The sequence below is a fragment of the Mustela putorius genome, unplaced genomic scaffold (assembly GCF_011764305.1).
Source record: "Mustela putorius furo isolate JIRA1106 unplaced genomic scaffold, ASM1176430v1.1 tig00003845_pilon_pilon_pilon, whole genome shotgun sequence".
Classification (NCBI taxonomy): domain Eukaryota; kingdom Metazoa; phylum Chordata; class Mammalia; order Carnivora; family Mustelidae; genus Mustela; species Mustela putorius.
Window position 1 is genome coordinate 95,083,323 of NW_025421998.1, and position 22,829 is coordinate 95,106,151.

The 22,829-nt window shown below is 47.0% G+C and overlaps 1 protein-coding gene across 1 annotated transcript; it reads right to left on the reverse strand.

Annotated features, from left to right (window-relative positions):
* On the reverse strand, positions 1-22,385 carry KEL (Kell metallo-endopeptidase (Kell blood group)). Its single transcript, XM_045089749.1, is given in 20 exon segments — positions 1-278; positions 954-1,049; positions 1,365-1,534; positions 1,746-1,813; positions 1,957-2,067; positions 2,247-2,347; positions 2,783-2,860; positions 3,101-3,199; positions 4,352-4,462; positions 10,800-10,929; positions 11,959-12,107; positions 12,337-12,525; positions 12,625-12,687; positions 15,604-15,750; positions 16,092-16,216; positions 17,658-17,834; positions 18,135-18,282; positions 18,585-18,625; positions 18,628-18,672; positions 22,370-22,385. Coding segments are annotated over 20 exon segments (2,226 nt in total). The 3' UTR covers positions 1-116.
* Positions 22,386-22,829: the final 444 nt, after the last annotated feature.

Below are 22,829 nucleotides of genomic sequence, written 5' to 3' on the forward strand. Positions count from 1 at the left end.
TGCCAAGTGCCAGCTTTTATTTTTGGAAGGGAAGGAGAAAGGCGATTGTCACCTGATTCTATGAACGGAGCAGGGAGACGTTGTGTCACCCGATCGAAGTCTCTGTGGTAGCCAGGCTACCAGAGTTGGCAGTGGCTAGAGGGGTTCAAGAGGGTACCGTGTGGACAGTGGAAATGTCTGCCAAAAGCTGGGGTGTTGCTGAGTGGCCCGTGGACTCGAAGGGTGGGTGGGCTGTGAGAATCCTGGGGCTCCTGGGTGCCAGGCTCCCTACACATCACCTGTGGAGAAAGAGAGGTGTGTGGGGGGTAAGGAAAATGGCAGAACCATAGGGTAGATCAGGGTCAGTAGGATGAGGCAGACCAGTGCCAAGGTGATGACTAGGGACGGCAGAGATGAGAGCAGAGATCAAGCCACACACTTCTTGGTCTCTTGATCTGGCAGGAGGCATGTGAGGGGGGCCTGGGCTGTGCAGTCAGACCATCTGTCAGTGACTGAGAGGTGGGGTTTATTGGAAAACCTCTGTGAGAGGGTCTTTCAGTATATTGAGGAATTGGGTGTAGTGTCTTGTTGAGAGAGCATATGGTACTTAGGGGGTGCAGTCAGGTGTGGACCACACCTGGGGTCTCCAAGAAGGACTCGGTTCTGTAGACAGTCTGTTGGAGGCTCATTTTTGAGGAGAAATGAGAGAAGAAAAAGTTGGGCTCATCTCAGAGGGATTTGGCAGTAGAGTTCTTTATTGAAGGGTGTGCTGAATTTGTTAGAAGAATTTATAGCAAAATGAAAAGATGTCCCCAAGTGGTATGTATAAAAGATGACAGTGGGGACTTCAATGGAAGAGGGCAGAGGGGCTGTTTGTTAGAAGGCATTTCAGGGAGGAGCTGTTCTTTAAGCATTAGCAGTAAGGTACTTCTCTGACATGGAGCGAGCCGTGGGGGGAGATGGCAGCTGTCTACCTGGGCATAGCTTCGGAAGAAGAGTTGCTGAGGACTGAGGTCCAGGTTCGGCAGGGTGGTCTCCCCATGGTGCCATAACAGCCTCTTGCTATATGCCTGCATATGGGGGTGAGATGGGGAGTAGCCCTTAGTTAGACTCCAGAACCATGGCCATTTGGAAGTCTGATGCCCTACATACAAAACCTAAAACCAGTTTGTGGCTCTTTTGCCCAAGTTCTTCACAGACACCCTGGTCTAAGCAAGGAAAAAAAAATATGGGTATCCTAGAAAAGAGGGATTTGTGAGGTAGGAAGGGGATCACCATCTCTTCAAGGGGAATATGGAGAGTAAAAGGCTTTCCAGCTGTGTTTGCATGAGGGATGGTAGAAGGAATGGCTATTAACAGCTCCTGGCTCCTGGGATGGGAGTTACCTGCAGTGCAATGGCCAGCCCACCAATGTCTGCAGCATTCTCCAGGAATGTCCGCGATCCATTGAAGGAGGTTCCATTGGGTAAGGGAATGGTCTCATAGTGGTGTTTCATACACAGCAGCGCCCCCTGTAGGGCACGGGTATCACAGGCTGGGCAGCCCCCAGGGAGTACTGTTGAAAATGCAGCCAGGTAAAGAAATAGTGAGGCGCCATGTAAGGATGAGTACAAGGGGGCTACCACAGACTGGGCTGGCCCCCAGACGCATTGCAAAGGGTTCAGAATTGTCCAACCAGGAGCCCACCCTTTTTCCTCACAGCCTCTTTTGGGGCCTTCACCTGGGTTCCCAATGGCCCCACCTCCCAATGGCCCATTGTTACCCACAGAGCTGGTAGAAGATGTGCAACAGCTCATGGGCCATAATGCTGCCAGCAGCGCCAAAGTTCACGGCTCTGGGGAGACAGAGGTTTAGCTTACTCCCAGAATCCTTCCAAGTTTTTGACCCCAATTCTCTGACCACAAGTGCCATCCATCATAACATCTGTCCATCAGGCTTGGGAAGTCCCCCTGCCCACCCTCAGGGAATAGCCCCTACCTGGGGTAGCCAGGGTGGAAGAATGGCGGTTGGAGGAGTCCAGCTGGGAAGACCACCACATGGTCAGGTATTGAATAATAAGCATTGACCCCCCAGGGGGATACCTTCCACCTATGGGAAGAGCGCATATGAACACCATCTCCATCAGTTTTGGTCCCTCCCACCAGACATGAAGTCCCTCTCAACTACTACTGTCACACTGTTCCTGTTTCCCCAAGCCCCCATCTTTCTTGCTAATCTTGGATGGGTATCTCTGAGATGCAGGGTCTATGTCTCCCTTGCTCTTATACCTGTGGTAGGGGAAAGACTGCAAGAAGCTCTGGACAGTTCTAGCTTGGAGGGATCGGAAACAGCTCAGGAAGGACTGCAGGTAGCTGGGTCCAAGCTGTATCTGGGAGGAGGCAGGAAGTGACTCGGATACACAGAGACAAATACAGATGCACACTGACATACACTGATGGGTACATCTGAACACAGACGGATAAGCCCCGGCATATAGACATCCATAGTAAGTGGAAGGCAGCACAGGGACACCGCCACATGTCGGTGCAGACAGGATTTACACAAATCAGAGCACAGATAAACACGCTCAGGCAAGTCACAAGAATGCATGTGTATATGCATGCACACACACTCAGTGTGACCTGAAAAGGTTTCGTTGTTCTGCTGGCAAGACCCACAGTGTGGATATTCACCCATAAAACCCAGGGATCACCAGGGCAAGGAAGGGGTCAGTTAGGATTGCCCAGGATAAACAGATTATCTGCCACTCAGATGGGTCAGGGGGCCGAGGACTAATGAGGAGCTGGCAAGGGCAGGGACCCACATCGTTGTATTCCTGTCTGGCCTGTGATGGCTCCAGGGCCCATTCTGGGGCCCCCATCTTCACCTGCAGTTGGGTGACCTGGGGAGAGACACAAAAGATAGAAGAAACCTAGCTACCCCAAATCGATCAGAGAGAATATCTTGTGCTCACGGCCCTGGTCCCACCTTTTGTGTTGTCACCAGGGTATGTGTGCAGCATATTGGTGTTTACACTTGCCATGTGTCCTTGTGCCTTTGCACTCTCCTCCTACCAGTGTGATCTCGGGGTCCAATACTCAATTCCACCCCTTCCGACTCCTGTATTTCACTCTGAGCTCACCCTGTTCTGGGCCTCTTGCCGGGTCTTCTCATCCATCCAGGGAATCCTCCTGAGGCGGCTGATGAGGGCATTCTTGATTGCAGTGAACAATTCCATAGCCTGTGAAGGGGCCAGGGTAGAGAAACAGAATCAGGGTCAGCTTCAGTCTGGGGTCCTGCCTGCTGGGCCTCTCAGAAGGGCCTTGGCTCCAAGGAGCTACCAGAGAAGGGGGAAGATCTCTGAGAGAGAAAGCAGGAAGTAATATTAACGAGGTGACTGGAAACCCAGAGCACAGAGATCTGGGGAGGACAGAAAGGAGGTGCCACACCCAGAAAGGAAATCTGAGAGCTGGTCCCTCCCGAGGCCAGTAGGGAAGAAAGTCCTTTCCATGGGAGATCCCAGCCTTCCGGGGGAGGGAGATCTCATCCTTACCCTTGGTCAGGTGATCCACTCAGAAAGCAGAGGGAGGAAGAGGACCATCCTTCCCTTCCCTGCTCTTGAGGCCCCTTGTCCTCACACTCTCGTAATTATGGCCGGCATTTCCTCTCTCCAGCTTTCTGGGCATTTCAGCTTTCCAACAAGCTGAAGTCTTCCCAGCTTCACAACTGACTGTGTGGTTACTGCTTCACCATCCATCTACCTTCTTGTTTGTATCCTTTCTTGATAGAGGTAAATGGATGACGATATCAGAAGCCTGAGCTCAAATTCTGACTCTATTAACTGGTAGCTGATCTTGGGCAAGTTACTTAACCTCTCTGTGCTTCAATTCTCTCTTCTCTGAAATCAGGATGATATTAGGCATTAAAGTAGTTCATGCAAAGTGCTTACAAGAGTATCAGCCACATGGTAAGCACTCAAAGACTATTCAGTACTCATTCACTTGAACTTTTTAAGATTATATCATTCCATTTTCCTGTCGTTTCCTGTGTTGTTAAGAAATCATAGAGAAACAGGGTTTCGTTTAGAGGCCACAGAGTTCAATTTTCTCATTTTATGGTTGAAGAAACACAAGTGCAGCAAAGTTAGGTAAGTTGCCCAAATTCCATGCATGTTGTGTGCACCTGTGTCCTGTAGTAAAACTATGCAAACCCTAGGGATGCAGCCTGGCCTCCTTTGACTTCTCTCTCATAGTGTGGTCTCTCTCTCTCTGTGACTGCCTGACTCCCTGACCATCCCCCAACCACAGAGTAGGGCACAGTCAATAGAATTAGGAGAGAATGATTGGGTAGGAAGGGGTGGAGGGACATGGGCTGGGGAAGAGCCCTCACATACAGCACTTTGGGTGCTCGGGCTGAAGGCCTCACGGACAAACAAGGCTGCCAGAGTAGGCTGGAAGAAGGTTCCTGTATCCTCCACACACTTCATCCATCGAGGGCGGGAAGGCTATGGAGACAAATCTGGAATGAATGGCTCCCATCAAGCATTCTTCCTCATCCACCTCCCCGGGCCTATCTCGTCTAGACCTTTATGCACAGGGGAAGCTCTCTTTGTCTTTCTGGGTTTGTCTCACTTTGCTCTATCATCCTTTTTGGTGATACACATGGGGCTATTGCCACTCGGTAATAAAAAAGGCTGTGTCCTCCAGGATTAGTCTCGTGAGTCTGGATTGGGTGAAACAGCCTTATTCATTGACTACCGAATTTGAAAACAAGTTCTTTCAGAGGCACCCTTATGGAGAACCGAAAGGCTCCTGGATAGGAGAGGACTATACACCAAACCTCTCACCTCAGCACGTCTGTTGGCCACCCAGTCCCTGCCTGTCACATGCACCATGCTGGTAGCCCAGTAAAGGCTGCCACCCTCCCATGTTTCTTTGCTTAAAATGGAAACTGGGGAAGGTAATCCCTCTTTCCCTTCTGCCACCTTCCCCAACTCTCCAAATGGTTATTGTGGACTATAAGAACTTTGTCTTAAAAAGAAGAAAATGATCAGAGTGAAAATGGGTTTTAGACACCATATTGTTTGGTAGGAGAAGGAGACAAAAGAAAAGACTAAACATGAATTCAGAAAACCAAGAGACTTTTGGTCAAATCAGGGAAAAGAGGATGAGATGAAAGACATCGTCAACTTCAAAGGCAGACAGGTGGTTGTACAAAAACTCAGTAGGGGCTTGGCAACTGGGGTGTTCTTAGCATGGGGACAGAAAAATTGACCAACATAAGAGAGAGATGCCGGGAAGGTATCTGTGGGGGTGGGGATGGCTTTGAGATGCCTACCACGAATAGGGCCTATAGATGATCTGAGACCAATTGAGAAACATGCTCAACCGGTCAAGGGTGAGAGTGCTGGCCTAGGGGAAGGCTGAGCTGAGACTCTGTAAAAACAGCTAATATGCAAATTTGGGGTAAGCAGGGATGAAGTCACAAGACTCCATTCCTGTAACTTATTTACTCCTCTCAGATCTCCTTGTAGGGAGGGTAGTTAGGTTGCCACTATGCTTTCTGGTACCAAGATTGGAGAGAGAGTTTAAGGGGCTTCCCGCAAGAGAGGAAACAAAAGGGAAGGCCAGTATTGTTGTCCTTGAAGAAGACACTTTGGGGTCTGCCTATTTTGACCTTCACCATTTTGAAGGTTGCCCCAGACCCAGTTGTCCACATTTGTGTGTTCTTGTCCCCTCTTGTGAGGATAAGGACTCAGCCACTCTCTACAGCTATATTGGCTGCAGCTCTAAGACACAAACGTGCACAGTGAAGATGAACTGGAAGAGAACCTGTGTCTGACAGTCATGACTGGGTCCAGGCAGGCTCGGCTGGCTGCCTTCAGTGACTGTCCATCCCCCACTGGCCTCCTGATGACAGGTCTGGATCTGAGACTGACTTTCATCAGGCTGTCGGGGAGCATGGGGGAGGTAGCGGCCACCCCAAGGGCAGCAGCAAGCACATTAGCCTTGAGCTTGGTGGATCTGCCTGCCCTTTCCACACCTCTTCATTCTTGAGTTGTTTCCTGATCCCTTTTGCTAATGCCTGCCCATTTTTCCAATAGATTTTGCCTCCTTCATGCCTGTCCCCATAGCCTAGGCCCCAGCAGGGTCTGGCCTGGTTCCTGGAGGGCATAGATGCCACCGAGACTACCCATCGCGAACCCCTGCAAAACTCTGGAATTCCTTTGGTCACAGTTGTTCTGGGACACATCTCCCATGAGAAGGAAAATAACTTCCAGAATCTATAAATAAATGCAGGTCTTGGGGTGGAAGTTGACAGGTTATATTGGTCTACTGGGGGTTCAGAGTATCTGAGCTATCTCTCAAGACATGGAAGGATAGAGCATACTATATATATTAAAAGAGAGAAAAAGAGGGACAGCTGGGTGGGTCAGTCAGTGGTGTCTGATTCTTGATTTCAGCTCAGGTTCATGAGATCAGACTCCACCCTGAGTGTGAAGCCTACTTGAAACTCTCTCTCTCTGTTCCCATCTCTCTTCCCCTCCCGCCCCCTCATGTGTGCTTCCTCTCTCTAAAAGAGAGAGAGAGAAAGAGAGAGAAATATAGTGGGAACAATCATTGCCAAAATAAAAAAGATGGAAGAAATACTTCAAGCTCATGATAATGAAGCCCAGTACATTAATTTTAGGGAACAGAAGATAAGCTGCAGATATAACCTTAGAACTACAAATAAACACATTTAAGAAATATAGAAATCAGAAGAAAATTCTAGGAATCTGAAGGGAAGCGTAAATTTTCTTAATTTGCCATAGAGGGAAAGTAAATTTTAGAAATTATACACTAGCCAGGAATCCTTAATGTTAATTTCAACACCAAATTCTAGAATAAGTCTTTAAGCCAATCATTTCTGAACACTTGAGAAACTGCATATAACTACTAAGGGATCACTAAAGACAAATAATGCTACAATAATAACAATTTTTTCTGGTTAAAACTTCACCAAACTAGGAAAGCCCAGAAACCAGGAGTCACAGACTAAGGGGGTGGGGGTAACTGAGGTTAAGGGCCAGTGGTGGGGTAACTGAGAAGCAGCCGGCGTCAGACGGAGCATAGAGGGACTAGGGTCAATGGGCAGAGCATACCCAGGCTGAATAGAGCTGCCTTACTCAGCCCCTGTCACTTGTGACCCCTGAGGAACATTAGCTCAGGGCTGCTTCAGCTTCACGCTTACTACACATGCACTCAAAAATGCTAGAGATGTGACTACTATCATGCCATCTCCTAATTTTTGACTGCTGGTGATTAGCTAAAAGATTGTCAAAAGCTTTAAGGCCAAGAAAACACCTTGATTGTCCAGATTCATTTTCAAGGAACCACCACAATACTATCTCTGAACAGAGAATTCAGCATTTACTAAATGTGGATTATTAACCCCTGCACTTTGGTTACACAAACCGTCCCTGGGAGAGTAATACCTGCCTGCCCCGCCCCCCTCCCCCGACCAAATTGCTTGGGAGATCAAATGAAGCACCACATCGAAAGCATTTTGTAAACCTTAATGTGCCCCTTCACTGTGTTGCCATTGGTTTCATGGAGGCCTTTGCGTAAACCATAAACTCAGACCTTGTGAATGAGATGCAGAAATCTGTGTTGGAAAATAATATAATTGCATGGTTTCTTAGTGGGTTGAACCATAATGAAACCTTGGTGACCAGTGACTCCAAGTCCACATGAGCTTCCCCAACATCCTACCAAAAACTGCAACATGCTCCCCACCTAGCATGCCATTTCACCCTTTCCTGAGTTCTTTCTCTGTAATACTAATTGCCACCGAACATATTTTATTTCCTTAGTTTATTGTCTTTCTTCCTTCATCAGAATATCAGTGTCTGAGGGCAAGGGCTTTTGTCTTTTGCCTGTGTGGTATCCCAAGGGCAGAGAGAAGTGTCTGGCACATAGTAGGTGCTCAGGAAATATTTTTGTTGCATAAGTGAATGGATGACTTTATAGCTAGGTCTTCAATGACCTGACCTGCTGCTCTTCCTTCTTTGGTATTTTAATCATAATCTAGATGAAGATACACTAAATAAAGCTGCAAACGACCAACAATGGGAAGGGAAAGGTAATACAATAGAGGACTGGAACAAAGGCTAAAATCATCTGAACAAATCAGGATGTTGGACTGAATATAAAGAGTTCACTCCATAGGTATAAATGTGATGTTCTGCTTTTACTTCCCAAAATTCAGCTTCTCAAGTTTAATAAGAGGAAGACCTGGTCTAATGGCCATTTCATTGATGGTATATTCAAAATCATTCAACAAAATATGGCCAGTTAATAAGACCTCATATTACTGAATTGGGATTTTATAAATTAGAATTCACTCCAAAGAATATGCTTAGAAATCCACAATTAATAACCATTAGATGAAACCATAAATTTTGATCATTTCAAGACCAATGGGTTGGTGGTGTCTGACTCCCTCCTCCTTCTCACAGCTCACATCCATCACAGCACCTGTTGCTTACCTTCTAAATACATTCTTTTGAAACATAAAACAGACCAATCTTTCTGTATGCCTCCATTTCATGCCGAGAAAAGCCAAATCTTTCCAGTGGTCTACTGGGCCCCCTCCATCCCTCTCTGATTTCCTCCCTTTGACTCTTTGTGCCAGCAGCAGCAGGCAGAAACTTCCATGCATGCCTCACCATCTCTTCTCAGCCAGAACCACAGGGGGATCCCTTATGTGGCCCCAAAGCTTAGCCAGCCTGCTCCATACCTTGTCCAATGAAGTAATGTCCATTACTTGTGGACACTTGTGAAAACACTTTCAACTCTCTAGACAACTGCCTCTGTCCTACGTCTAGCAGGGAGATCCCACTGCCAATCCAACCTTCCCTCTGGTCTCCCTCTTGGGAAATCTGAGGGTTTGTCATGTGACTCAGGGTCTTTCTGGAACACAGCTACACCCATTCATTTACTCTGTGTGCAGCTGTTTTTGTGCTACAAGGGCAGAGCTGGGTGGTTGCAACACAGACCGTATGGGCCACAAAACCAAAAGTATTTACTATCTTGACCTTTGTAGAAAGAATTTTCCAACCCATTTTATGTTTTCCTACCCACTGATTTCTCAATCCTGCATAGTATGTAATTAAAAACATGGCCTCATGAGATGGACAGGTCTGTTTTGGGGTCCGTTTCCTCATCAAATGAGCTGTATGGTCTGGGGAAATCTACTTGCCCTTTCTAAGGACCTCAGAGTGTTTGTGAGGGTTAAGTAAAATCACCCACGCTAAGTGTTCCAAGCAGTGCCTGACATACAGTAACACTCACTGTTCATTAGCTATTATTCTTATTCTACTTGTTGGTAAAACTTGAGTCCACTTTTAAGCTCAAGGACAGCTATAATCCTAATGGTATATGAGGATGGACATAATGGATATAAAGGATGTATGTAAGTATATAAAGGATGGCAACTTTAGCAATCTGTAAGCCTTCTAAGTTCTTCAAGTGTGATTTCAGTATTGGCATACCTACATCCTTCAAGGAGTACCATCAGGCCATAGCTCTGGGATTGACAGAAGGCTGTTTGTTGCCAGGGACTTTGTAGCAATGTCAACTAAGAGGAGTTGGAGTTCTGTCTGCTTCATCTGTGTCAAGAGAAAGGCTGAGTAGAAGCTTCTTGGGGACTTGCCCATCTGAGTGAAAGTCCTAAAAAGGAGTGTTTTGTTGTTGTTGTTTTTGTTGCTTTGTTTTGTTTTATTCTTACCACAGTGATCAAGAACAGACCCTCAAGCTAGACTACCAGAATTCAAATCCTAGCTGTACCAACTTACTAGCCATAATATCTTGAGCAAGTTACTTAGATTTTGTGCCTCAATTTCCCCATCATAAAATAGGCATAAATGATGTGTCTACCTCAGGAAATTCTTCAGAGAATTAAATCAGCTCATACATATCTAGAGGGCTTAGAAAAATATCTTACTCCCAATACTCGATAATGACATCACAGTCACTATGAACTTCATACATTTCCCCTCTCTGAATACCACAGATGCTTCAGGTCACCAAAGCAGTGAATTTCTCCAAGCCACAGAAATGGTCCACAAAAGAAAGAGAAAGAAACCCCAGTGATTTTCAAGATTACACTGAGGCCTTGATTGAGGTTGGAGCATATCTAATGTTCTAGACACCTTTGCTTGCATTTGGATGTGTCTGACCTAGGGTTCCAAAGTTCATGGTAAAAGAGTGTCTCCACATATTACGTGACATAGGAGACCTGGATTAGTGTGTTTATGACACAGCCACCACCTCACATATATCAAGATCTGGACCACAAAGCCCATGCTGTGGCCCAGCAGATCCTACTAGATGTCAGAGATGAAATCTTTGTGAAGCTCATTTGAACATCAAACACTGTAATCACCTAGATAGAGGAAAGACCACTGCTTGCTACTCATGTCTAGCATCCCAGTGAATCCTAAGCTTTAGGTCCTTGTCCTCAAATCACAGAGCTCTGGATAACTAGTTTAAAGGTCATGACAAAGGAAAAGCAATTGTTGATCATTTTAGAGTCTTGTATTTGCACCTTAGTATTCTGCCAAAGGCCATAAAAATAGCCAGATGTGTGTAAATGTATGGTACTCAACATCTCAGTCCTCAATATAAGTACCATATGCCAAAACTGTCTGCTTCCATGGAAACACTAGACATTGCATGACACTGCCCTCATGCCCTCGTGCCCTCTCCCTGGGAGAGATATGCCAACATTTATCCCTTAAAATGGCAAATGTTCCTTTTGCCCCCATTATGGGAAAATTCATTCCTTTGTCTCCTCACCATAGGTGGTCTTTCGGTCAGCTCCCCCAGTTTCTGGATCAATGATCTGCGTGCCTCTTGGAATTTACTGTCCAGGGCTGGAGAAAGGGTCCTCACCAGCCCCAAGATCATGTGGCTCTGCAGAAAGTCTCTGAGGAAGGAAAAGAGATGGACACATACACCCATGGCTCTGGGGGTACCTTGAGAACAGCCTCCCTTGTGTAGTCACCTTGATACTCCCAGGGGAAGGCCCTTCTCTTCTGTAGCTATAGAAAATAAAGGCTTGACCTTGGAATAAGTCAAGAAAAGCTTTCCTTGGTGTGAGTTGGAGAATGGTGGTAGAAGGAACTAGATGCAGAGGTGACTTCTCAAGTTGCAGGGAGGGAAGGTTCTGAGCTAGAGGAAGACTGGACTTAAAGAATCATACCAACAGATTCATCTAATTCCACAACCAAGAAATCTCAGTTCACTTTACATCTGATTTGTAATTATATATAAACTTGCTCACATCCACAAGAATGGCCCTTGGCTTCCTTCACAAAGAATTTCTAGAATTTGTTGCCACTGGGTTACTATGAAGAAGGGCCTTAAACCCAAGCCCCCAGAAGGAAGCTGCTATCTTCAGGTAGTGGCCATCCAGGCACTGGGGATGTCAGCCCAACACAGAGCCTTACCCATAAGGTCCTCATAATCCTTCACAGCTGAGAAATAGCCTCTCCTCTAGCCTTTCCCCAAAGAACCCCCAGCCTTCACCTTATCCAACCACTGGCCTCATGTGCCTCTACCTCTTGCCCACACCTCCCAGCTGCTAAGACACACATGCCTTCCCTATCCCTAGTGACCGGTCATCTAGCATCTCCTCTAGCTTAGAGGCTCTTCACAGGATGGGTTCTACTCCCAGTAAATCCTGTATCTTGCTGGGCACCTGTACACCTCATTTCATGTGTGTTTCTGCTTACCCGTGCCCCCCAAGCCTCTCGTATCTCCTGTTCCCTCCATTCACTCTTGGGCCATCAACCCCCAATTATTCTCTGCCCTTTTGTGTCCAAGGGTCCCTTCCAACTTCCTGGGAAGACCTTACCAGCATGCATTTTCTGTAATCTTCCTCGTCCCTGAGGCCTTCTGGCCCTCAGACATTTTTCATTTCCCTTATACTTCCCCAATCCCACCTGAGGCAAACCTGTGATTTGACAGCTGCTCTTCCACCAGTTGAGACATGTTTTTCAAATACTCCAGGTCATGGACCAAGAGAAGCTGGGAGGGGCTCAACGGCATTGGCGTGAATGTTGCTTGCAAGCAGGACAACCAGTCGATGGCAGGAGCCATTTCCTTAGAGGAGGGACACAAAGGCTGAGGGGGATAGGATTGAAGGGGATGGTTCCCCTCCCTCAGGGTTTGACAGGGAGTGGGGAGGTGGATTGTTGGGGGAAGGGATGGAACCAGGAAAGTTATGGATGAGAAGGAATTAAGGAATGAGGAAAAAGGAGATCTGGAGAACAAGAAAGTTTGGGAGAGAAGCCCTCATGGCCACCCTCCTCCAGTCCCTGGTTCAAGGCACCTGCAGTTGGTCAATAGTGACCATGTGGAAGAGCTTTCCCTGTGCCCGCCGCTGCTCCAGGGGCCTCAGAAACTGAAACAGCTGTGAGGTAATGGAGATGGACAGGTAGGCATGTTCTTGTACTTTGTTTGGTTCTCCTCCCAGCAAGGTTCCCAGCTGGTTCAGGTAAGTCACATATTCCCGCACAATCTGGGGAAGGGGCAACCTCAGTCACAGCCATCAGAGGCCCCTGCCTTTTTCTGAACATCAGAGGTCAGAACCTGACCTTTGTCCATGGAGCCATCTTACCTGAGCATAGATCTTCTGTTCCTGCTCTTGCTTGAGGGGAACATCAAACTCTGGCGGGTCTATCTGGACACAAGAGATACTGGAGAGAAGTAGGGAGCATGGAGGAAGGAGAGGACAGGTGTGGGGAGAAGGGGAATATACCACAGAAGATGGCCTCAGGACACAGAGAAGGAGCAGAGAGGACAAAGAAAGGGAGGGGTTTGGGCCAGGAAGCATGAAGGGAAAGAGTCTAGACATAGAAATGTCAAGACAGGGTGGGTATTTCAACCAGTGTAGGGGTGTTCAGCAAGAGAGAAGCATACTAATCCGTGTCCTGAAGGAAGCCACCCCCTGTCCTAGGGCCAGGTCTAGAGTTATGGGAGTGAGAAACTGTCTCAGGCACAAGATTTAAGAGGTACTGAAAATGGTAATCAAGATAAATATTCTAATTGGTGATTTTTTTAAATAAAAATCAATGTTAAAATCTATGCTGACTAAAAGATCAAATCTTTGTTCATCACAGATTTTTTCCTGAAAATCTAAAGTGTGTTTTTTTATCCATTTTGAAGAAAAATTAAGGATTTTTTTTTCATCTGCAATAACATTTTTGGTCCATTTTGTGAATAAATAATCTCTTCAAAAAAATCCGCAATGAACAAAAATTTGATATTTTGTTTATCATGGATTTTTGCATTGGTTTTGATTTTTTTAATTATTAAAATATTTATTTTGATTGCTATTTTTGCTAACCTCTTTGATTTTGTGCACAGGTAAGTGCCTCACTTACTTCATCTGTCCTCACCTTAGTCCTGGCATGTCCTTGATTCTGTTCTGAAGAGCTTTGCTCCCACACTTTGCCTTTTTTTGTGCCAAATTCAATATCCCGCTCCCACTTCAAGCTTCCCCCATCTTGAAAAATCTTTCACATGGCTCCTTTGTCATATTTATGTCCACATTTTGAAGAACTAAAAGTCATCTCTGTCCCTGCTTCAACTCCCTTACCTTCCTTTTAAACTCTGTACAATCTGTCCATTTCTAAAACCCTTTTGATATTCTCTTCTAGAAGCTTCCCAATGGTGTCTTCTCATTCCTCATTCTCTGAGGTCAGAAATCTCTGGAACCCATGATGATCCAACCCTCCTGAGATGCTCCTCCCCTGTCCTCTGTACCTCAGCCATGCTGGTCTGACTCCTCCTCCCTGCCCCCAAGCCCCCATGGGGGTGATCCCTCCGCAGTCAATTCTACCTATTTTTTCCCCTCAGAGTCCATCCAGTCTCCAGTTGATGGTAACCATCCTCCTCCCACTCACAGCACATCAAAACTGTGGGGTAATTTTCCAGTTTCTCCATTTTCTGCATTTATATTCAGTCATTCACCAAGTCCTCTAGAAGCACCAGGGACCATCACCACTGGGATGAAGTTGCCTAAATCTTCATGCCTGGCCTTTCCTTTCCATTTCAATTTCTCACAATCATCTTAGTTCAGAACCTACAAATTGTTCCTCTAGACTCCTCAATATCTCTAAGTTGACCTTCGAAATCACTGCTTCTGCTTAAGTGCAATGCACAGCCCTGGTATTTGAAAGGACCCAGCAGCATTTTTGTTTTTGTTTTTGTTTTTTTTTTTTTCTATTAAGTCAAAGTGATCGCCTCCATCTGACATCTGAGGTCAGGAATCATCAGGCCCAAACTCAAGTCTTCAGTCTTGCTCTTATCTATCCCCCACCACACCTCACCCCTCCCCCAAACCCTCTGTTCCACAAATCAGCCTTCTCACTGACCCCACAGAGGAGTCACACCATTCAGCCTCTTCTCTTAGCTCAGGACTTTCCCAAAACCCTCCTGATGCCCTTAGCTTCACCTTCACCTATGTGATTGAACCATGTTTCAAGTCTCAGCTCACATTCTCCCCTTTTTGGGACATTCCTTAACCACTGCAGATCTTAACTGCTCCTTGAAGGCCACACAGGTTAAAATCCTGAGCATACCCTTTAGAACAGAAATTTAGAATGCCTCATACTGGTTAACGATAGCTTTTCTTATATATTCATCCCCATATAATTCTGTGGAATTTGTGAGAGCAGGAGTCAAATAGATTGCATTGCCCACCACAATACTGATACCTTCAATATTTTTATTTATTTACTTGTTTAGCAAGCACCTGTTGTGGGTCTCTGGCTGCCAGGCCTTCTACTAGATTCTGGGGAACAGAAATGAACAAGTTGTGGTCCTGTTCTTCAGGGGCTCATGGTCTTTAACATGGTATGGTGTTCAATGATGAGAGTTTGGGAAGTGGAAGGACAAAAGGGTCTACCTAACTCATAACTAGGGTGTCAGTGAAGTCTTCCTGGGAGAATAAAGATCAAATCCCGTGTTTTAAAAATATGTGAGTTTTGTAGGCTGAACTTGAGGGTTGGGGAGTAGTGTTGCAAACAAAGGAGTCATCTATTCAAAGAATTGAGGAATAGTACTGAAGCTGTAAGTTAGCATGGCTTGAGGTTTAAGGGGGACAAGAGATGGGGCAGGAGATAAGGCTGGAGAAGTGTGTAAGGGTCAGATCATAAAAGGACTTGTGAGGCTTTGTTATGGATTAAGAACTAGATTGTGATGACCTGGTGAGGCATTGGAGGCATATACACAGAGACAATAGCATAATTAGCTCTTGGTTTAGAAAGGTCCCTCTAGCAAGAATGAAGAGCAGATATGGGGAGAGTGATGCTGAAGATAATGTGGTTAACTAAGAGGCTGTAGGGGTAATCCAGATAAGCAGTAAGAAGATAGGAACTACGTCTGTCTTCTCCCAACTGGCCCTACTACTCCTTTCCCTAATTTCACCTAGTGTCCCTGGTGTCCCATCAATAATTTTCCCTCAAGATAGGGATCTTTCCTACATTGTACATTTGTCCTCTCTCTTTAGCCCACAAACTTCCACTAGGAGATGCTAGGCTAGAATACCAAGTGGGCCCAGGTCTTACTGCATTTTTGCCAATACATCCCTCACCTGGATGACTGGCGAGTATGGAGGGGTGGAACGAGGTTGTAGATAGGCTCTGAAGAATGGAAAATAACCATACTGACTCATCAGAAGTCTCAGAGTTCGGTTAAAGTCTAAGGAAGTCCAATTACCGGAGATTCGCCAGCCTCCAAGCTGGGAAGCAGAGAGACAGGGCTCAGTATAGGGTGATGGCCTGGGAGACCTGCCGCCCCCTTCCTCAGACACCTGCTACTTCTCACCACTACTCTGAGTGCTTGGAGCCCTTGAGGCTCCACCTCTATCCTTCTTTCTCTACCACACCTTCTTTCTCTTCCAAAGGGTTTTGCTATTTCCATCTCCCTCCTGGAACTTGGAGATCCCAAGGAAAGAGACCTCCCCCCTCCCTTTCTTGAAAAAAAAAAAACAAAAAAAAGTGGGGGGCAGCCCGGAGCATACATCGCATACATCGGTCCTATGTGTTTTGTATCTAGAAATGTTAACGTCCTGGGTCTCACCTCCTCAATGACTTGTCTGAGGGGGGCAGCCCCAACAGCTTCGATGGCATCTGTGTCCATGCAGGACCTGTAGAACTGGAAGGCTTTCTCCTCTCCAGAGCCCAGGTGCCAGGAACCTGGGGCTTCTAGAAAGGAAGCATGAGAAAATTCGAGGAGTAGAGAGCTGAGAAGAGGGTCAAGAAAGGGGACTCCCAGGGAAATGGCAGGAAGGGGATAAACATGGGGATGCGGACAGGTGGGACAATGGGAGGGCTGGATTGGCTCGGCGGGAGAGCAAGTGCAGGGAGAGGGAGTGTGGGGAGGACTGAGAAAAATAAAGGAGACACGAGGGAGAATCAGGGAGGAGAAGACACGGGAAGGAAGGAAGAGACAAGAACCCCCAGGAGCACCCATGGGTCCACGAGAAAGGATGCAAGAGGAAAGCAGGAAGGAGGCGAGTGAGGCGATTAGAAAAATTGGGGAAACCAAAGAACATGGAGGGATTGGAGGGAGGGAAATCACCTGGAAAGTTTTAACAAGGAGACGAAACAGAGTCCAGGCCCTCGCTTGGGACCCCAGGAAACAAGCAAACATGTGGCAACAACCCAAAGACATATGTTTTGGACTCAGCCACTCTGTAATACCTGCTGCCTGTCCCTCAGCCCCTGATTCCCTTGACTCTCTTGTGGGCAAGAGCATTCATCCTGAGCGTACATTTTCTGTTCATCTCTGGACCTTAACTGGAAGCATGGCCCCTCTACCAAGGGAAGGTCAGCCTCCATTCTTTCTCCATCAATAGGAGGGCAGAGGGATACATTCACGCGTCCCAAATTGCAGTGGATACAGCCCACACTCCCTCGGCCACCGTACCCTGGAAATGCCTGCTTTTTGCATCCCATCTTGTTCCCCATCCTCACCACCATCCCCCAACTTTCAACCTCCCAGATGGCCACAGCTCCTTTCCCAGACTTCTCCTGTCAGTCTTTTGTCTTCTCCACACACAGCCTCTTCTCTAACCCTAGGGCTTTAGGTGGATCCTCTCCTCTACACACTTTGTACCTGTGTGGATCCACTCCCTGACACACAGCGAGATACTACCCCCCCCCCCACACACACACTTCTCACCCCGCTGGGCCACATCATCCCAACTGGCCAGCCCCAGGATCCCCTTTTATCCAGTCGGGCTTTCACACCAAGGTCCAAGGTTTCCATGGAGAACAGGAGATAATGGTGAGAAGGGGCCAGGAAGTGCAGGGAAGGAGAGGAAGATACTGACCCCTGTGGGGCTCTAGAGGACAGGGTGGGGGGTCTGGTGACTGAGAGTGATGGACACATGAGCTTACGTGCAGCAGGTGGTGAGGGAACGCAGGTGGGGAAGGTCCCAGGTATAGGAGAGAAATCGAACATTTCGGGGCAGTGACAAGGGGAGAGCTTGAAGAGAATGCAGTAGAGGGACGGGAGAGAAGGGGGGAGGTAGTGAGGAGAAAGCTGCGGTGACAGAGAAGCCACCAGCTGTCCCACAAGCACACAGGTTTGGGACAAGATAGTAATAGGCTCAGAGCCACCCACTTGCCCAAAGGGCCTCACCCAGTATTCTCCGAAGTCGGCTCTTATTCTCCTCTGCAAGAGCCTGGAAAGAATGATCGGTCCCTTTGGCCTGTCCACAGGCAAAGCTGAAGAAATCGGTGCAGGGGGCCACACTGGTGTTTCCAGAGGCCAGGTAACGAGCCAGGAGATCCCAACACACAGGAGTCGTACAGGGGCCTGCGGGGAAACGCTCAGAACTGGGAGAGGGAGAAGAGGGAAAGAGAAAGGGACCGGGCTCCCCCAAGGGGCTAGGTAAAGGAATGCCTGGTGAAGAAAGGGGAGAGGGACCCTGTGAGGAAGCCAAGACCAGGAGCAGATGGGGAGGAAGAAGTTGGGAGGTGGGGAGAGAGGAGTGGGTCAAGCAGGGTAAGTGGTGAGTAAGTCCAAGGCACCAAGCCTCGGGGATGTCGGGCAGGCAGAGGCTGCCCCCGATGAGGAAGGGCTGACTAGGTTGGGCGCTCCCAGGATCATGCTTACGAGGGCCACAGCTCCGGAAGATGTACACCAAAAGCACAGAGAAACCAAGGAGCACACTGAAAAGCAGGCCAGCCATTAGCACCCGCTTGACCACGGACCACTGTCCACTGGGTTCAGTGGCAGTGGGCAGCCTTTCTTCTGGAGATCTCTGTACAGGCAACCAGGAAGTGAAAGCCACAAGATGGAGGGCATTAGGAGAGGGGGTGAGGAAGAGAAAGGGGAGAGGAAAGAGAAAGGAAAAGTTAGTGCCAGGGCCCCTGTGTAGAGAGATCCTTCTCCTCACTCTCCCTAAACCCAGCCCTATTCGGACCCCCTGGGAGATGCACAAATGAGGAATGCCACCCGTTCTGGGTAAGAACCAAGTAGGCTGTGAAGGGTTAGAGTTTGTGGGATGTCAGAGCTGGAAGGGACGTCATTCACCTACCCACAAGGGTCAAGCAGGGCACTTACCTCCTGGTTCCGGGGAGGTCTCAGTCCACCTGCCCGGCTCATTCCCCCGGCCCGACTTCTTCCCCACTCTGGTCTCCACCCTCCTGAGCTGAGGAGGATGGAGGGGAGAGAAGCTAGTTCAGGAAGGGGGGCATTAAAGAGAGTTATATCAGGTCGTTTGGACGCTTCCTGTCACACAGGCGCTATCATCCAGGGCAGTGTTCCCAGAAGGGCTTCGGAGCGGGCCCCTCCCCTGGATGCACCCCTGCTTTCCTCCCTCTCCTTTCCAGTCTCTGCTCTCCAAGCCTCACGTTCCTTCCTCTCTCCTGGGGGCACAGCACTCGCACACAGAGCCATCCACCCCCACCCTGGCCATCTGACCCCAGAAGGGAACAGTTTTCTCCGGGGGACTTGCCCTCTCTCAGTCCTCTCTGGCTCCCCGAAGCTTCCTGGTTCTGCTCTAAGTGCTGAGTCTGAAAACAGGTTCAGGAAAATGGCCTCCCTCCTACCCCCACCCCAGTTCATTGGTCCTGGAGAGGGGGAACTTCTGCCACTTGACTCTCCTGTCCCCATATTCATGCTGTTGGCCTCTGGGTGGAGTCTGTTTATCAGCCCAGAGACACCCAGACCTCTCCTCCTCCTTTATCTCAGCTTCTCAGGGGGAGGCGAAGGGAGGGAGTCTTCACTCGAGAAGCCATCTTGCTCTTGGGTGGCTCCTCTTGTCCTGGTCTATGCCTTTGCTCAAGGAGTTTTTTTTATTTCTGGAATATTATTTCTTCACTCCTTTCTCCTATGATTGAAATCTCCTGGATCCTTCAATTCTCAGGTAAATGCCACCTTGGCCAGGAGCTCTCACAGCTCCTGGGAATGTTTGATGGCTCTCAGGGTGTGTCAGAACTCCGCTGTTTGCAGGCAGAGCAGTGCACAGCCAGGAGACCCTGATCTGCTAATTTTTACCCCTGTGACAATAAACAAGCCACTTAAATTCTCAAGCAGGTAAGAAAGTTTTATCATCTAGAAAATGAGTCTAATATTTGCCTTGCCCACCTCACGGGAACTCACACCGTCTGCAAAGAATGAGGCATTACTGAGTCTTTCATTCTCTGTTGTCTCCCACAGGTGTTTGTATCTTCATCTCCCTAGGGATTGAAAATCTTTAGTGGCAGGGACGGTGTTCCTTTTTCTTTCATGGCTACCTAAGATGGTCTCTGGATATTTATAGGAATGAATTGCATTCCAAGCCAGTAACTCTCTCTCCCACATCACATTGAGGTCTTCCCCTGCAGTCACCGTGAGCTCATTTCTGAGAGACGGTATTTCACCTCTGTCCCCTGTTTTCTCATCCCAGGCAAGATAGAATAGTCACACTAATGATCCCTCTGCAGGATTTCCTGCCCACATCAGTGTTGTGTTGTGGAGCATTGGTTGGGATGGAGGGAAGCCTCCCTGTCTGTGGTTAGAGAAGTGGAAAAAGCCAGCATGCCGATGGAGTTAGGAAAGTCATGAAGAAAAGTTAGCGCTTTGGGCACCACAAAAGGAGAGATTGAAGTCTTCTGAGGACAAATCTAATGTGACAAAAATAGTAGCTGTGTCAAGCTGGCGTGGTACTGGGGATCTGGATTGACGAGATGAGAGACTAGAGACACATTGGTACTTGGGTGGTACAGGAATAATGAAGTGAAGGCTTGGCCCAGGTTGATGGTAGAGAGGATGTAAATACATGGACAGAAAAATTTCATGGGAGGGAACAATGTCATGGAAGCTGATGCAGTCAGGGAGGAGGGAGTGGGTGTAACAGTCACAGGTGGGCTTCATAATTTGTTTCTGGATGACCAGGAAAATGGCAATGCCAGTGGTAGAAAGTGGAATGGTGGTTAAGGGCTTCTGTAGGAATCATCTTGAGACCAAAATGACGACTTGGGATTTTAGAGGTTTTCGGTCTGGTTGCATACAAATCAGTTTTACCTTCTTTTTGTACCTTCTTCTCCCCTTCCCTAGATGCTCAACCTTGAACTTCTAGCTTCCCTCACTCCATTCCCCTCCCCATTCCTTTCCTACCCAGTCAAGCCATCTGGGCTGAAGTTTCTCTAAGAAAACGGTAGTAGGGACAATTCAGATTAGATAAGAGCTGGTTGAGGCACAAGTGTGCTGTGTTACATGAGCCCCGTGAACAGGCACTGTGGCCTGGACTTAGTGTCTCTCCTAGAAAAGGTGAGCCAACCAAGGAGATATGGCAACACTGTTGCCAGCCTGCCCCTCCCCACCCTGCTGCCTCCTGCAGGCAAAGTCATCTCTGTTCTGGGAGCTGCCTCAGGAGCATAACCCCCTTATCTCCCACGTCCTACTGTGCAGTGAGTCATCACCACCACCACCACCACCGCCGCCGCCACCGGCAGGGCCCGGCACCCCACACACCTCCAGTGCAGTAGTCACAATTGCTGTAGGCATCCAGAGAGCCCCAGCTAACAAGGGTAGCAACCACAGGCTCTTGGAGCAGGCATATCTTGGCAACTACCACCTCCTGGTTGCCCTCAGTGTGCGGTGAGGTCTATCTGAATTCCAGGATCTTTTGTTTGATACCATAGTAATATCAAATAATAATAATAATAATAATAATAGTATCCACGTTTTACTGAGCACTGCCTATGTGCCAGAGGCTCCAGTAAATGCTTTGCTCACATACATGTTTTCCATTCAGTCTTCAATTCTATGAGCAAAGTAAGAGCTCCTTTCCTTACTCTACAGATGAGAAGACTGGGATACGTGGAAGTATAGTACATTTTCCCCAAGTTATAAAATCAATAACCAGAAGAGGTGAGGCTAAAGCAAAACCTTCACTGTTGAGGTCCTCAGTCATTACATTTCTACTTTTTTGGAAGGCTCTTCCTCGTCAGGATCTTCTTCTGTCTAAACTCTTTCAACTATTCTTCATGGCTTGAACGTGTTATGACTGCATTGGGGCTGTTACTCCTCAGACTCTTAAACATCCATTTCACCTTTTGAAGATCATGTCATTATTGTTGTCCATAACCAGCTCACATCGACAGTGCTAAAAACATCAAAATTAAGGATGGGACATTTACATACATATCATAGCACTCTCAGGTATGTACATAAGTGATAATTTACCTCTCAGACTACTTGATTTCAGTGATAACAATTAAGAAATTTCTTTCTAAGGAGCAATAAATCCCATCCTGAGTGAACCTGAGTAAGCCTTAATGTCACAGACAATGATGAGCGGCCTGACCAGAGGAGAAAGAAACCGATCACTGGGTCAGAGTTGAGGACACTCTAACTGCTTTTTCAAAGGGGGCCACATTGAGAGTTAGGGATCACCTTTAGGAAAGAATAATGTATGGTTTTTGAAACAATTTAAGTGACAAATTAAATTGTCTAGATAGATTGCTTTTAATATTTTAATTTCCATATATACTTTCTCTTTTATAGATCCAAGACTAGAATACTTAATGCCTATTGAATTAGGTTATCAAATAAATAAAAAATATATATATATATATATATATATATATATTTAAAAGATAATAGTTGGGTTAGTGTTGAACATGGCAAAAACTTGAAGGTAATGTAATGCCCCAGTGCCCCAGAGACTGAAGTTTGTGTCAACTGTGTCTCAAAAGGAAGATCCTTGTCCTTTATTTTCTAGTATTTTTCCAAGCCATCACTCCCTTCTTTATATATGTGTAGCAAATCATCCCATTGTATAACTTAAACTTACACAATGTCGTATGCTAATTATATCTCAATGGAGCTCGTGGAGGGTGCTGGGAGAAGATCACCCTTACCGAGGTGGGTGGACATCATCCAATCTGCCATATGCTCAAACAGAACAAAAAGATAGGGGAAGGACAAAGTTGCTGCCTTTGTTTGAGCTGAGACTGGTGCTCCTCGTTCTCAGGCCTTGGACCAAAAGCACAATCATTAAAAGGAAGAATTAACAAATTGGATTTCATCAAAATTAAAAAGTTTCACTGTGCAACAAATCTTGTTAAGGGAACAAAAAGAGAGACTACAGACCAGGAAAAAATATTTGCAAACTGCATATCCAACAAAGGACCAGTATCTAAAACATATATATTTTTTAAAACCTCTCAAAACTCCGTATTAAAATGGCTAACAATCCAACTAGGACATGGGTGGTAGACTGTAAGAGGTAATTCCAAAACTGATATAAAGATGGCAAATAAACACATTGGAAAATGTTCATCATTAGCCATTAGAGAAATGCAAATTAAAACTTGAATG